The sequence below is a fragment of the Schistocerca gregaria genome, chromosome X (assembly GCF_023897955.1).
Source record: "Schistocerca gregaria isolate iqSchGreg1 chromosome X, iqSchGreg1.2, whole genome shotgun sequence".
Lineage (NCBI taxonomy): Eukaryota > Metazoa > Arthropoda > Insecta > Orthoptera > Acrididae > Schistocerca > Schistocerca gregaria.
In genome coordinates this window covers 45,489,966-45,507,836 of record NC_064931.1, presented here as the reverse complement: position 1 = coordinate 45,507,836, position 17,871 = coordinate 45,489,966, and the positions used below count along the sequence as shown (strand labels likewise).

Below are 17,871 nucleotides of genomic sequence, written 5' to 3'. Positions count from 1 at the left end.
AGACAGTAGGGCTATTAGTCTATAATTTGAAACACATTCTGGATTTCCTTTTTTTGAACAGTGTTTTCAGTTTTGCTGTTTTTAAGCATGAAGGGAAGGTTCCTGATGCCAGTGAGCTGTTGCACAAGTGTGTCAAGGGTTCAGCTAAGGCAAGACAGCATTTTTTAATAACTGCATCTGGTATTCCATCAATTCCACATGAGTACCCTGTTTTCAAGGTTTTTATAACTGATAAAATTTCTTCAGTATTTGTGGGTGAAAATAACAAAGATGTAGACACATTTCCACACTATTGGATAATGGAGATGATATTTTGTTGTGTTCTTCCAGTCCACTCACCAACTGTTCACTTACATCAGCAAAATATTTGTTGAAGGTCCATGCAAATCATTTGTCCTTCATAACATAAGTTCATATTTTTATATTGTTTAGTTTCAATTGTTGTTTGATTTTTTTATAACTACCCATATAGCTTTAGATTTGTTTTTTGAATTTTCAATGTATTTGTCATTTGCCATTGTTTTAGCTTTCCTTACAACATTTTTGAGGATCATCTCGTAAGTCTTCAGGTACAAATGAAATTCATGTGGCATGTTCTGTATTGTGTAATCTTCTTTTCTCTGCACAAGAGATTCTAATACCTGTTGTAATCCATTTGTTCTTTTTGAAGTTAGGGTGACGTTTTTGTTTTATTAATGGAAATGCAGCTACAAAGTATGACACGAAGATGTCCAAGAATTTTTCAAACTTTTTGTTAGTATTTTCACAAGTATACACTTCATACCAGGTTTCTTCACTTAGTCTCTGTATAAAAAAGTTTATTTGTTTGTTAGTGAATTTTCTTGCTTCTTCGACAAGTTCCTCTTTCTCATTTGTATCACTTGTGGTTTGCAAAGCAATAAACTGTGAATAGTGATCACTGAAGCCAGTATTAAGATTTCCGGAACAGAAATTGTGATTTACATTTGTGTTTATTAATATCTGATCAATTGTTGAGCTAGTTGTTGATGTACCTTTTTTAAGAAAGTCTATGGTGGCTTTTATGTTATATTTTTCCAGTAGGGTCATCAAGCTTTGCTGGTCTTTTGAGATTTCTTTAAAATCAATATTAAAATCTCCACATATGATCACTCTTTTGTTGAAGTTTTTTATAGTAATTAAAGCTGGTTCTAGTTGTTGACAGAAATCATTTACGTTCACAATAGGGCTCCTATATACACAGATGATTATTAATTTTAATGCAGAGAGCTCAACTGCAGATACTTCAAAAACTTTCTCTTCAGCTAACATTTCAATAGGTTTTATGTTCCAATAATCAATGCCACTTTTAATAAACATACATGACCCTCCATGGCTGGATGTAATTCTAGACAATGATAATGAAAGATTGAAGTCTGCAAGTTTTGTGACTCACATTGCATCTTTAGGCAGCCAGTGTTCAATTATATACATTAGAGAAGCATTTTTTAACTCATGAGTACATAAAATTTCAACTTCTCTTACTTTGTTTAGCAGTGATTGGACATTTTGATGAATCAGCATGAAATTAAAGTATTTGTTAGGCTTTGGCATATTTAATTGATCACTTATCTTTACCTTGTGAATAAAAAAATCATTCAGGTGTGCTAGAAGTAATGCTTTTCTTTTACTGGCTGCACCTATTCTTCTATTATCATCTAAAGCAGAATTTTCTTCTGTGTCTGGCTCCCCTAGTAGTTGTTCAGCTGCTGATCCCACTAATGATAATATTTCTGCTGGTGTTACAGCTGGGTCTGAGAGTTAGTAGAGCTGTTACTGCATTCATTGTTGTTGGTGTGCCCAAATATTGGAGACACCTTGTTCCTTCTTTTTTTGTTGTTGATGTTGGTGAGTGAGGTCTTGCTGGCATTGTTTCCTTCGAATATTTGGTGAGAGGAGGGGGGGGGGCAATCCAGGATGATTTTGCTTTTGAGTGTTTGATGCTTCTTGGTGATAATTTCTTCAATTTTTCCGATGATAAGGTTTTCCCCGTGTTGGCAAGAATAAAATGTTTTGTCCATTTGTTTGATTTCTGTGGGCACTGAGTCAAAGGCAAGAGTATTAAGCAATGTACATAGCAGTGTATTTTTTCTGCCTGTCTAGTAAAAATTATAAAATGCATCCATGTGCCCTATTTCTGGTATTATTATCATAGGCAAGAGTATAGGGGAGTAGGAGTAATTGCATGTTGTTCTTGCTTACCTTCAGTAATCAACTGTACAAGTATATTTTCATCAAAGGTGACTCTAAGAACCACAACAGTGACTTTCAGAGCATCTGACAAACAACATTTTTGTGTGCTTTCAATGATACATTGTGTCAAAACAGTATCATCACTGGAAACACTGAGCACCTGAAAACTGTTTTTTATGCAAATATCTGGCAAGAAATTACTCACTATAGTTACCATAGAATCAACCACAAATCTTTTCAACACAAATATGCTTAAACAACATATAGTAGAAGAGAAGAGAATAGAATATTTATTGTCACATGGCCTTTTATGTATGGTCTTTTGATTGAAACACAGATGAATCAACAGTGAATGAAAACAGTTGCATGTCTACATGACAACAACTGGAAAGGATAGATTGCTACTCATTACATAGAGAAGATGCTGACCCACAGACAGATGTTATAAAAAGAATAGTACAAATATTTAGTCCTTACTTAGAACTAGAACTCTCACACATGCACATGACAACAACTCACACACAAGGACTTTGCCCAAAAGCATAAATATTTGTACTACTCTTTTTCAATGTGCCTGTCTGTGACACAGATTCTTCTTTATGTAGTGAGTAGAAATCTATTCTTTCTAGTTGTTGCTTGTTATTCCATCATGAACTTTCTATTGTATCCCACCCAGAGATAGATAGATAGATAGAGAGAGAGAGAGAGAGAGAGAGAGAGAGAGAGGGAGAGAGAGAGAGAGAGAGAGAGAGAACAAAGTAAAAATCTAAACAGGTCATAGATATGTTACTCTTTCTTAAAAACTTCTACAATGTAGCAACTTTTGTATTGTAATCATTTTTCAATGTCTGCTTCTATAGTTCATACATCCCTAGTAATTCCAGTCCTAATGATGGTAGGGTAGAAGATGAAACTCACCAACAAGCAATTCATTATCAAAAACATTAATGAAGTATAGATGCACAATGCAACTGAACAACTCATAATGGCATACAGACACAAAGACAAAAGAGTGCAGAGTCAAAGATTATAACATCAAAGATGAACAATAATGTTGTAGTGGTCAACAGTCACAACACCTCTATTAGAAGACAACACACATAAAGGAAGGAATTGCAGTGTAAAAGTTTTCAGTAGCTGTTACTTGTCTTTCTCATTTACAAAATCTTCCACACTCTGGCATAATTTGCTTTTTAACGTTGTTTCAATGTTTGTTTCTGTATTTTTTCACCTTGTAATGCTTGTGCTTTTGCCATTTTTTATTGCTGAACTTCATACCCATATAATACTAGGTACTTTCAAACAAACTACATCTGTTACAAGGGAGCATATACCCCAATCTATGTGTCATTTCATTAGCATGTGTAAAATAATTTCCTGTCAAGTTTTATAAACTAATTTGGTCTTATCCTAATAAACATACTCAATTTGTTAGCAGTTGCAGCAGGAGTCTCTTCAATCATCATCCAGTCTTGAACCTAAATTCTTTTAGCAGAAACTTACTGGTCATTCCAACTGAATTTTGTTTTCAGAGAGTTTCTCTCACACTTGAACTCACTAAAGAAACAACAAACTGCAATTTTCTAAGGTGAATAATTACTTATATATTGTTATGGACAGTCCAAACATTGATTTTCATTCAGACCTACATTAAATCATTAAAAAAACATAGCTTACAAAGGGAGGCCGCCAATTGTGAAATTCAGATTCGATTCATACTGCGCATAATAAAAGCTTGTGGTCAGAGGTGTAATGTGGCAAAGCACCAAGATTCATTTCTCAACTATTGCCGAGAAAATTGACAGTTAAAAGAAACCGTTGCTGTGAAATACTCTCTACGATTACTAATTTTCTACAGCATCGTGGCACAGCGGTAAGCGCTCAGGTTCGTAATCTGAAGGTCGCTGGATCGAATCTTGCGCCATGCAACCCTTTTTTTTAGTATTTGTTTTTTGTAATTCAAATGTATAAATACACATACACACAATTATGCATATAATAAGTTGTTGAAAGTCATTTGTCATGGAAAAACTGGCGACTTTGAACATCATTATGTTTTCCGCAAACAAAGTTGAATTTCACAAATGTTATTAATTGTCTTCATAATGTTTACCACGTATAGTTAATAGAAGACGTGGAAATGATATTCCAAAATGAGTACGTATAGTGTAACTCAAATATTCGAATTAGAATAGGGACCCCACGAACACAAATTTGCTGTGGCAGGTATGAAATATAAACTCCATTACTCACTCATTACACTTGAAGGACAGATGTTGAATGGGCCGAAATGAGCCGCCGCATAACAGCGTAGTTGCCTGCTAACTTTGAAAGAAGGTAGATGCGGTCCCTAGTGTAACTTATAACATCGTCAAAATCAGTGCATACGTGAGAGCTTTGGTACACGCTGTTAAACAAATGTAAAAATGGAGGCGGTACAATTGAAGAGCGATCTGGGGCCTTCACATGAAAGTGATGTGATCGAAGAAGATTCTAAACACAGTGAAGTGGCAAAACAACAATGGAAAAATGCGTTGGTGTATTTTGAAAGCCTCCTTCGTAACAGTAATTGCATCACAGCAGAACCGTCATCATCAATCAATGTAGAAGCCATGGTAATTCGGGAAGAAATGTTCCAGAATACGCTGCAAATGCTTGCCAAAAAAACCCTCATTCATGATGAGGAACTGATAGACATTAATGAAATCGATGATAATAATGCCTACGAATACGTTGAAACGGGTCCCATTGAAAATGAATCATCAGATGAATACGAGCCAGATGAGAAGAAAAAAAAAAGGGTACAACTATATTTCTCTGGATTACAAAATTAGAGTTGTCAATCTGGCCAAAGAACATCCAGGATGGAGTCTCAAAACTCTATAAAAAAAAGGGGTGCTTTCATTTGACAAATATGGGCTATTTATCCAGATGGGTAGAGCAAATCAAACGTGGCGGTAGCAAACTTGATAAATATTGTACCACCAATTAATGGGTGCATGATTGCTTCAAAGTAGCTCAACAATACTTCCAGCAAGTTACTACCAGAAACCTGCAGCAGTAGGTCTTGGGCGCTGCAAGTCAGTTCCCAGATTTCAACTTCAAAGCCTCAAAAACATGGGTCACAGAATTTAAAAAGAAGCATGGGATTTGGCAACAGAAAGCACAAAATTTGTTTCCTGGAAAGAGATGGCTACCGAAGATGAAATTTTAGCCACAGCAGACACATTTTGGATCCAGACACGAACGTTGATAATTAACTTTGACATAGATTTCATAATTAATACTGATCAAACAGGTACGTAAAGAGCTGTTCACAAATGTCATATGACATGATGATAGAAGATGATAATCTGATATATGATAGGCAACACAGGTTTCATATATTTCTTATTTAAACGATATTTTTATATTTTGATTGTGAGGGTGTCAGTACCAGTCCACGTTCAACAAAACTCTCACCGAAAAAGGGTCAAGGGGTGTCCTGGTAACACGACATGACATGGACAAGGTGATGCATTTGTATACGGCACAATATTCAATCACGATGTCTGGACGAGTCTTGCCTCTTGTTTTCGTATGCCTCCAAGAGTCCACAGGTACATTTGGACCCAGAGCACAGAAGACAGTCAATGAGTACACCAAGAAGTATACCAACATTGTTATTACATCCTCCAAATCTGGTAAACTAACAACAGGTTTGTTCATGGACTTCTTGCATAATGCCTTGCAACCATACATACAAATAAAAGAATTTCTCCTTCTGATCGACTCTTGGGGTGGGCAAATGAACCTGGCGTTGTACGATGAGATGTCCCAGGATGATAAGAAGTTACCAACGTGCACTATAAAAGTCATTCCTCCAAAGTGTACTCCTCTCGTCCAACCATGTGACATATATTTTTACCTGCAGGTAAAAGATTTGATCAAGCGCCTTCAAGCTTGTGCTTTTTTAATCGAGTGAAACCATGAAATCAACTCCAGAGACGATTGTATAAAAATCCAATCCATTGTGCACCACCAATTGTCTTCTCTGATTTTTGCCGATATGATACTATACGCATGGTATGCATCAAACCTGATGAACGATAGAACAATTTTTCAGAATGTCAATCAGGTGTGTTTCCCGACAGATAATTTAAAAACCAATTGTTCTTGTAAAAACGCATCGTTTATCAGATGTGCTCGATGTCATGCTGTTTTCTGCTTTCCATGTTCCCATGATAACTATCACTCTGGTTCGTATGATACTCCAGCTACTTCTGGTCATTAATTGTTAATTATGAGCGAGTGTATACCGAACTTTTCAGTAAATTGTATCCACTTGAATATTATTTGTGATATTGTGTTTTATTTCAAGTATTACTTTTCCATGACAAATCACTTTCAACAATTTATTATATGCATAATTGTGTGTGTGTGTATTTATACATTTGAATTACAAAAAACAAATAATAAAAAAAAAGTTGCATGGATCGAGATTCTATCCGGCGACCTTCGGATTGCGAACCCGAGCACTTACTGCTGAGCCACGATGCTGTAGAAAACTATTAATCGTAGAGAGTATTTCACCACAATGGTTTCTTTTAACTGTTGATTTTCTCGACAATGGCTGAGAAGTGCATCTTGGTGCTTTGCCAACTACACCTCTGACCATGAGCTTTTATTATGCACAGCATAAATTGAATCTGAATTTCACAATTGGCAGCCTCCCCTTGTTAGAAATGTACCCATCAAAACTGCCTTTCACAGAAATGAAACTGTCAACGTCAACACAGGAAGTCTCAAAAGCCTTAATAATGTTCATAATTATGCAAACTTTTCCTCTTTTTAGATATATGTCTGTTCCCACAGTAGCTCATGTAATGAATTGATGCAATTTATATATGTAATTCTGGAATATGTCCCTAAACTAAAATATATTACCGTGCTGTATTTTATGACAAATAGGAAACCGCATGCTTTTCAACATAGGCAGAGGACTTCCTTTTGATTAAATGCTTTCTTTACAAGAATTTCAAAACGGTACTGTACAACCGCATACTGAATGCATCTGGCTCAGGCTCACTCAATGAGAAAATCTCCACTATCCAGTCTTCCACATTCTATGTTATACTGAAAACACCTAGAATTTATGATGTTCAGTTAGTTGTTAACTGGGAAACTAGGTTACAATGAAGCTATTTCCCTTTTGAAATATTTCATCTGCTATATCAAGTCTGACTTTAATCTCTTTACACAAACTCTGTTCTTCCTTTAAAAGGTGCCTAGGAAATAGACTTAATCAAATACATTTCCATATACAGGAATTTTCACACAACCTGCTGTCTACTTCACAATAAAAAGAGATCACTTACTGGATTTTATAGCTGATTCCATACATCTTGAACTCATGCAATTACTGAGACTTTCAAGATGGCAACTACTAATATGAAGCCCCTTCTACAGTGTGTTAACTTGTAGATGGCAGACTTCATAGGGGGGAGCGGAGAGTAGAGGAAGAAAGCCTGGCCCCCAAACAGACCAACACAGGGTGAAGAAATTAAAAACCATGGGGAGAGGAGGGGGGGGGGGGGGGGGGGAGGGTTGTGGCAAGGCATGCCTACCTGCTTCAGTGCCGACACAAGTTGCACATCTGTGAAAGCAGAAGTCATGCATGGAAGTAAAAACTGCTCAAAATGTTGTTCACATACTAATACCATCTGATACATTTATATGTTTAATAAAGTTCTCAGTGGCAGCAACTGCCTCATCATTCATTTTCATAATTTATTGCACAATAAGTGAAGTGCAAACCAATAACAAAGTAGATGACAATGGCTACCTCACACAATATGGTCAGCTACCTAATGTGTGTGTGTGTGTGTGTGTGTGCGCGCGCGTGCACGCATCAGCATGCGTGCATGTGCACATGCATGCACATCTGATCTGCGCTGAAAGAATGGACCTCTGGTCATCACACCACATTGATATATAGAGGGTGAAGAAAAGGTGTTGCACATGGGAGGTCAACCTGCAATTCATCATCCAGATTCAAGACAAAAGTTCACATAGCAAAATCAGATCAGGTGTATTTTGAAAACACATGTATGAAAATGAGGAACTTGCAACATTGTCACATCAAGCAATACATCGGACTGTCAAGAGGAATGTGTATCACCCCACACTAACATACCCCCTTTCATAGATCACTGCTGGGACATCAAACCAACATCTACCAGGAACCTATGTTTAGAACTCTCTTCAGGGCCCTTTTTATTTTTTATGTGTTGATTCTGTAGTTCTCATCATTTATAAGCAGGACATCATGTTGTCTCATGACAATATCCTATCACATGATAGTGGGATCCATTGAACTGCGTGCTTGTGTCAACTACTCGCATGGTTTGCAACCATAACTGGTCCTATGGAGTTCACATTGGCCAGCTTCTCAAAAGAATACACAAATGATGAGTACATCAATATGATTTTAAAGCTGGGTGCATCCCATAGCCAAACTGTTGCTGCTGTTCATGCGTAGGCTGTATCCTTAAAATTGACAGCCTGATAAGAATATTTTTCATCTCCTGGAGCAACAGCTTCAGGGAACCAGTAATCTTTGTCCACAAGTAACAGATAGAGGTCATCCAAGAACCAGATGTACATAAAAAGAGGTCATGACTCTTGAAACTCTTCACCAGTCACCTTGTTGGAGTACAACTAATATTGCAAGGCAGTTCCAGATATCCCAAAGACTGGTTGTTGAAGAATTGCACAGCTCAACACCAGTGGCCATAAGAATGCATTCAACGAGTACAGTTTTGTGAATCGCTTTTGCACCATGTGTAAGGTAATGAACATTTTATGAAGAACTTGATATGGACTAATGAATCTAGCTCCTCTCGTGAAAGTACTTTCAACTTCCACAACAGCAGAACACAAGCCACATGTCACCTATGACACTTGTCATAAACCTGTGGGCTGTAATCATGGGAGGAATGCTTTCCGGCTCTTACCTATTGGCGGACAAGTTGAATGTGCCATTGAATCATATGTTTCTTTGCAGTACTTTACCAGGTGCATTAGAAAATGTTCCACTTGGTGTTTAGTGGCAGCTATGGTTTCAATCTGATGGTGCACCACCACACTTTGGAATGAATGTGTATAACTATTTAAGTGAAGGGTTTCCAGGGGAATGGATTGGTCATAGAGGTCCAATATTCTGACCTCCACTTTCCTCAGAAGGTCCAATATTCTGGCCTCCACATTCCTCAGACATTAACCACTGGATTTTTATTTGTGGGGAATAAATTTATACTATCCCACCCAGGGCTGTACACAATCTAATACCTCACATGCATGCCACTTCGGCAGTGAGGGATGCATATGCAAGGTGATTCCTTTGAATATCTTCTCTAAAGAGAAGTTCATTTGAACTTCTTCAAACTAACAGCCATCAATAATGTGTGATGACAGAAGGTCCATTCTTTCATTGTTGATGCACACCAAGCCCAATCTCCGGTGGGAATCTGAAATGGTGAGTTATGGGTTCAATGGAAGGGTAATGCTACATTAGTAGTGTGTAACAGGCTGGAAATTTGGGTCAGATGGGAAGTGCACTTGGATTGCAGAGGTAGATAAGGCTACCACATGCACTAAGCAGGAGATACAGATCTGTGTCCTGGTCTGGTACAAATGTCCACCTGTTACCATTTATACATTTCAATGCCCAAATGTGTCCAACATTATTGGAAGCCTTTGAATAATATTTGTATGGCTGCTGGTAAGATATCTGTTCTTTCAGACATATCTGAAATAACAGAAACAAGATACACACGCACAAAGACAAAAAAGAGACACACCATGAAGGAACTACCATAATGAAATCGAAATCAGTAGATGTGATGTACATGTACATGCAAAGAAAGGATTACAGTTTCAGAGAAACTGAATGACTTCTTAAAGAGGAAGATCTTCACAAATTGAGCAAGTCAATAATGTGTTGGTCCACCTCTGTTCTGTATGCAAGCAGTTATTTGGCTTGGCATTGATTGATTGAGTTGTTGGATGTCCTTCTGAGGAATATCATGCCAAATCCTGAGCTGGTTGGAAGACCCTACCCATAATGCTCCAAAATTTGCAGTTGAGGATAGATTCACAAAACTTGCTGTCCAAAGTAGGGTTTGGCAAGCCTGAAGACCAACACTGGAAACTGTCACCATGTTGGGTGAGCATTTTCTTGATGAGATGTAAGCTCAAGACAGCTTGCCATGAAGGGCAACAAAACAGGGTGTAGAATATTATTGACATACCTCTGTGCTGTAAGAGTGCCATGGATAACAACCAAAGGGGTCATACTGTGAAATGGCACCCAAGACTATTACTCCTGGTTGTCAGGACATGGGTGACAGTCAGGTTGGTGTGCCACTGACATACGTGGCATATTCAGATATGTCTTTGCTGATCAACAGAGCTCAGTTCAAAACAGCACTGATTACAGAAGACAATTCTACTGCAGTCAATGAGATTCCAGACCCCAATGACCATCGGTGACATCTCCAGAGATGCCCCGGACAGTTGTGGGATACCAACCTGAATGTCACCCACCATACAGTCCAACAGCAAGGAGTAATGGCCTGAGGTGCCATTTCATTTCATAAGTGGATGCCTTTTATGCTCATCCACAGCACCCTTACAGCATAGCAGTGAGTCGACGATGTTCTACACTTTGAATTGTTGCCTTCTTGGCAAGCCATCCTGGGCTGCAAGATAAAGGCCCACCTGTACACGTAGAGAGTCCTCACTGCTTGTCTTTCAGCTTGTCAAATCCTACCTTGGTCAGCAAGGTCACTGGATCTCTCCAATATTGAAAACATTTGAAGGATTATGGGTGGGACCATCCATAGAGCTCACAATTTTTGACCTACTGCACCAGTTCTACAGAATTTCACACAGTTTCCTCCAGAAGGACATTCAAAAATTCAGTCAATCAATGCCAAGCAAAATAATTGCTTGCATTATTGACTGTCTCAGTTCGTGAAGCTCTTTTGCTTGAGAATATCATTCAGTTCTTCTGAAACTGTCATAATTTGTTCATCTGTACATGTACTTCACAACTACTAATTTCCATCACACATAGGTAATGTCTTCATGGTGTATTATTTCCTTTTTTGTTTTTTTGAGGGTATATGTATGAGGTCTGTTAGAAAAATATCCAACCTATGTTGGCTTATATGCAGCATTGGACTCCTAACTCGTCAAAGTAGTTCCCTTTGGACTCCACACATTTCTCCCAGTGATGCCACCATCATTGGAAGTGTGCCAAAAAAGCCTGTTTCAGAATGGAGTTTACCTCAGCTGTCATTGCTGCTATAGTGTCCTCCTTTGTCTGAAATTATGTTTCTTTCAATGGCCTTTTGAGTCTGGGAAACAGCAAGAAGTTGTAGGGGGCCAAATCAGGAGAGTAAGGAGCCTGTTGAAGCACAGAAACCTGTTTTTTTGCCAAAAAAAAGTCTGAATCAAGTGTGAGGAATGTGCTGGAGAATTGTTGTGATGGACATGCCAATTTCCTGTTGACCACAAATCTGGTCTCTTGTGCTGCACAGCATCACATAGGCGATGGACGACACCCATGTAGTACTCTTTGGTGATTTTTTGACTCTGTGATGCACACTCAAAGTAGTCAGTATCACTTTGGTGTTGCTGTGCACTTTTCAGGCTTTGTTTGATCCTGATGGTAAGGAAAGCTGTCTGGGTCATGCCCTTACACCAAGGTCTCTTCGCCAGTGTTTATGGTGTTCATAAAGTCATGGTCACTGTTTGTGGAGTCCAACATGGCCTGTGAGACTTCAGCATTAAGTTGTTTTTGCTCCACTGTCAGCAACTTTGGCACCAGTCTCAGTGACTCTCTCCTCATGGCAAAATCTTTGGTCATAACGGAATGTGCCAAAAATGTGCTGATGCCCACCTCTTCCACCATTTCTACCACAGCATTCACTTTAACAGTGACCTGGTCATTTCAGCATGTTGCTGGACAACTAATGTATGGCTCACTCTCCAGCTATGTGCAGCCATCTTTAAAACAGTTGTATAACTCCTTAATCAGCGTGATGCCCATACTATCATCACCGAAGGTTCTCTAAATTTTCGAATGGTTTAAATCTGGCTGTTGCCTAGTTTCTGGCAAAATTTCATGCAGTAGCACAGCACTCTTGAAATAAAATAGTGACATGAGCATTACATACTACCTCATTTAACTGCTGCTTGGCAGCAACTGACACTGTCGACAGGTGGGAAAAAGTTGATGCATCCACATGAAGGTTCAAGGTGGACTCATGCAATTGTGCCAGATTAAAATCCATCAGGTATTTGCAAACAAATTATTCTGTCCATGATTTTCCATTGTTTAAATTTTAAATACATAGCACATATTAAAAATTTGTATCTTTGTCATTCTACAATATACTTTCATGCTACAAGGCATGTTACTGGAAACATGTACACACAAGATCTGTGATACATGATACTTATTTCATTTCATGTTTGTGAGCTCAGTGTATTATGCAGCTATGATGATCAAGTTTTTCAGAGAGATAAATGAAAAATCATGAAGGCTGTAGATTAGATTAGATTAGATGTACTTGTCATTCCAGTTGATCCATAGCGAGGAGATCTTCTAGGATGTGGACCATATCAGAAAACAAGAATACACTCTACAGATCTCAAATGAAACTGCTCTTGTGGATGTGGAATCAGTAAAAAAATAAAAAATAAAATATGCAGACTTACATTTAAAAGGATATAAAACTTATCACCAAATATTAAATGTTCAATACACTTAGGTGTGTATGATAATTCTTAGGTTATTGTAGCCACATATCTTCACATAAAAAAATAAAATTGAAAACTTTTAGAGCACTTACACTCCTGGAAATGGAAAAAAGAACACATTGACACCGGTGTGTCAGACCCACCATACTTGCTCCGGACACTGCGAGAGGGCTGTACAAGCAATGATCACACACACGGCACAGCGGACACTCCAGGAACCGTGGTGTTGGCCGTCGAATGGCGCTAGCTGCGCAGCATTTGTGCACCGCCGCCGTCAGTGTCAGCCAGTTTGCCGTGGTATACGGAGCTCCATCGCAGTCTTTAACACTGGTAGCATGCCACGACAGCATGGACGTGAACCGTATGTGCAGTTGCCGGACTTTGAGCGAGGGCGTATAGTGGGCATGCGGGAGGCCGGGTGGACGTACCGCCGAATTGCTCAACATGTGGGGCGTGAGGTCTCCACAGTACATCGATGTTGTTGCCAGTGGTCGGCGGAAGGTGCACGTGCCCATCGGCCTGGGACCGGACCGCAGCGACGCACGGATGCACGCCAAGACTGTAGGATCCTACACAGTGCCGTAGGGGACAGCACCGCCACTTCCCAGCAAATTAGGGACACTGTTGCTCCTGGGGTATTGACGAGGACCATTCGCAACCGTCTCCATGAAGCTGGGCTACGGTCCCGCACACCGTTAGGCCGTCTTCCGCTCACGCCCCAACATCGTGCAGCCTGCCTCCAGTGGTGTCGCGACAGGCGTGAATGGAGGGACGAATGGTGACGTGTCGTCTTCAGCGATGAGAGTCGCTTCTGCCTTGGTGCCAATGATGGTCGTATGCGTGTTTGGCGCCGTGCAGGTGAGCGCCACAATCAGGACTGCATACAACCGAGGCACACAGGGCCAACACCCGGCATCATGGTGTGGGGAGCGATCTCCTACACTGGCCGTACACCTCTGGTGATCGTCGAGGGGACACTGAATAGTGCACGGTACATCCAAACCGTCATCGAACCCATCGTTCTACCATTCCTAGACCGGCAAGGGAACTTGCTGTTCCAACAGGACAATGCACGTCCGCATGTATCCCGTACCACCCAACGTGCTCTATAAGGTGTAAGTCAACTACCCTGGCCACCAAGATCTCCGGATCTGTCCCCCATTGAGCATGTTTGGGACTGGATGAAGCGTCGTCTCACGCGGTCTGCACGTCCAGCACGAACGCTGGTCCAACTGAGGCGCCAGGTGGAAATGGCATGGCAAGCCGTTCCACAGGACTACATCCAGCATCTCTACGATCGTCTCCATGGGAGAATAGCAGCCTGCATTGCTGCAAAAGGTGGATATACACTGTACTAGTGCCGACATTGTGCATGCTCTGTTGCCTGTGTCTATGTGCCTGTGGTTCTGTCAGTGTGATCATGTGATGTATCTGACCCTAGGAATGTGTCAATAAAGTTTCCCCTTCCTGGGACAATGAATTCACGGTGTTCTTATTTCAATTTCCAGGAGTGTATTTACAATGATCACATTACTGTACAAAATTTGTACAGAAATCAGATTGAATGCAACGTTCACAGTATGTGATATTATTAACAACATATACCCATCAATCAGTTCTGCTAAGAAATTCACCAATGGAGTAGAAGGAGGTGGACACCAAAAAGCCCTGTAGCCTCTTCTCAAACTGAACTTTATTATTAGTTAAATTTTTTATGGCTGCTCACATGTTACTGACAATGTGTACTGCTGAATAGTGGGCACCTTTTTGAACCAAAGTGAATGACTTTAAATCTTTGTAAAAGTTATTTCTATTTCTGGTATTGATTTCATGAACTGAGCTACTGGTTTGAAAAATATATATTTCTAATGACAAATTTCATTAATGAATAACTATATTGGGAAGCAGTAGTAAGTATCCCCAGTTCCTTAAAAAGCCATCTGCAGGGCCTTCTTGAGTTCACAACACAAATAATTCATATTGCACATTTCTGGGCTTGGAAAACTTTGGCTTGACTTGATGAGTTACCACAGAAAATGATTCTAGATGACATACTGGAATGGAAATAAGTATAGTACACTATCTTCTTTTCTATTTTTTATGTCATGTATTTCTGACATAGCAGACAGAGATATGTTTAGGTGCTTCAGCAGTTCTGTGGTATGTTTCTGTCAGTTATATTTATTATAAAGCTGTAATTTCAAGAATTTAACACTGTCAACTTCTTCTATCTGCTTGTCATCATAATTTAGGCATACAATGACTAGGAATGATTTATTATCATCCATGAAAATTTCATTAGCCAATCTTTCAAAGGCCACACATGATTTACTATTTATGGCAATGTTTGCATCATGTGCAAACAAAACAAACTGGACATCTGGCAATGTTAGTAAGGGAAGTTCATTGATATACAGAAGAAAAACTAAGGGCCCTAAGATGGAACCTTGGGGGACACTACATGTTATTTCTTCCCATTTAGGTGATAAATGATAGCTTAATACATCTTTCTTCCCTATTGGCACCCTTTGTTTTCTATCAGAGATACAAGATTTGTAATGCGAACGCGGGAGTATTATCAGGGACTGATGATAGCTCAAAGAGTGTTAATGTGTGCAACATATGAGTGATTACTGATTAGAAATGGATGAATAGTGCGATGTTAGTTTTGGTGTTGTCAACTAACTTGTTTGCAAGTACGTATATAAAGAAAGAAGATTATAAACACTGCATAAATACATTGGAAACTAGACTTGTTAGTAGACAAATTTTTTAAACAGGAAATTCCTAGTAATGGCATTTTGTCATTGTATCAAATTCACATGTCTAATATCTATGTAAATGTTACATATGGACAAATCAACAGTTAACTAATTAACTACAATTGCCATAAACCTTGTTTGTTGACACTTACAATCAAAGATGCACGGCATAATATACAATTTATAGTTATGCACTCTGGTATGAGAAATATAAAATTCTGAAATGATGATTAAATCAAGACTCTAAGCTGTTGATAGGTGTTGATGCAAATCAAAAGGTAAAATGGAAGATGTGTGCCCAACTGGGACTCGAACCCGGGATCTCCTACTTACATGGCAGATGCGCTATCCATCTGAGCCACCAAGGACACAGTGGAAAGTGCGACTGCAGGGATTTATCCCTTGCATGCTCCCTGTGAGACCCATATCCCCAACTTTATGTCCAAACACTATATTCATAGTGCCCCTGCCCATTATACTCATTACTCACTGCAGACAATCTCACCGATTCCCGTAAAAGTTCAGGCAATGCGTGTGCATCCACCACAGAAGAAGGTCAATGGCCAGATAGCCTTAACTATATGAAGATGGTATCTGTTCTTTTGGACATGTCCGAAAGAACAGATACCAACATCATATATAATGTTCTGTCTTGTTTCAGAGTGTTCAGCCAAGTTGTCATTTAAATTTTATGCACACTGTTTCAGTGACCAACCCAGTTATGTTCTTCATCCCAAGAAAACCTATATGATCACATTTCTTTGATATTCAGTCTAGTCAATATTAAAATGGTTCATCTGAAAGTTTGGGTCTTTACTCATAAAAGCAATATTTTATGGCAGTTTTATAGGTCCACTGCAAACATTGAAAACTGTTGCACTGCATGATAGACCAACTGCAATGATATACATGTCAACTAATTTCATTGAATCAGGCTGAATTTTAGTAACAATTAACAATGTTATTTGACAATACTAAATTTTTAATTTTAATTATAGATCATTACAATCATCCATCTAAAGAAATAAGAAAATGATTTAGAAGGAGCTCTACTGTAATCAAATTGAATAATGACTTATTTTCAGCCTTCAACACTCTACAGATTTTGCACCAGGAGTTTCATATTAACCACCAGAGTGTTGATGCACCACTTTCCTACCAAGCAGCACTACCTACTGATATTGGCACACCAGCACTATTTAATGTTGATTCAGCAGCACTACTCTCTTTTAGAGGAAATTTCACAAAGAAGTGGGGGCTGCAACTTGCCCGTACAAATCAGTTTGATTTATGGTAAGCATTTTATTTAAAAAAAGCCTTTATTGTGTATGCAGTATGACATCAGATAAATCAATCATCAGAAAATAATACTCATACCTTTTGTTGAAATTTGGTTCTTTGGTGTTTATTTGATTTATTACCTACAGAACTTAATGCTGGCAATATGAGAAGATTTGACATAAATCTCAGTATGTATTATTTTTATAAAATAGTTACATGTAGAATGTTTCATATATCTGTAATGAAGGTGACATACTGAAACTTACTGGCAGATTAAAAGTGTAATTCGGACTGAGACTCAAATTCAGGACTTTGCCTTTTGCAGGCAAGTGCTCTACCATTAGAGCTGCCCAAGCACAACTCACGCCCCGTCTTCACAGCTATACTTCCACCAATACCTCATCTCCTACCTTCCACCTGCCCATGAAAGGCAAAGGTCCCAAGTTTCAGTCTTGGTCCAGCACACAGTTTTAATATGCCAGTAAGATTCATATCAGCACACACTCAGCTGCAGAGTGAAAATTTCATTCAAGATGACATACTATTACACAGTTAAAACAAAGTGAGGCTGAACAGTTACTCTCTGGTACATCTGCCTAAACAGAATATTTCTGTTTTGAAGTTTTTATATACAGTCTGTTTTCTGCAGAGTTATGTAAAAAACCGTATTTTCCATATATGTTATACCTGCAGGTGACACATTTCATGTGAAACAAATTTCTAATGTCTGTGAAAAATACCCTATAAGAGAATATATTTTGTAAGGTTAAAAACATTGTATATAATTTCAATATGAACTAAACTGAGC

At 38.8% G+C, this 17,871-nt stretch overlaps 1 protein-coding gene across 1 annotated transcript in view; it reads left to right on the top strand.

The window, feature by feature from the left end:
• Nucleotides 1-17,871, top strand: part of LOC126298412 (uncharacterized) — a 538,508-nt gene that overhangs the window by 269,179 nt on the left and 251,458 nt on the right. Inside the window, exon 13 of the mRNA XM_049989733.1 lies at nucleotides 16,868-17,075. Within this exon, the coding sequence (XP_049845690.1) occupies nucleotides 16,868-17,075 (208 nt within the window). The remainder of the gene's footprint in view (nucleotides 1-16,867; nucleotides 17,076-17,871) is intronic.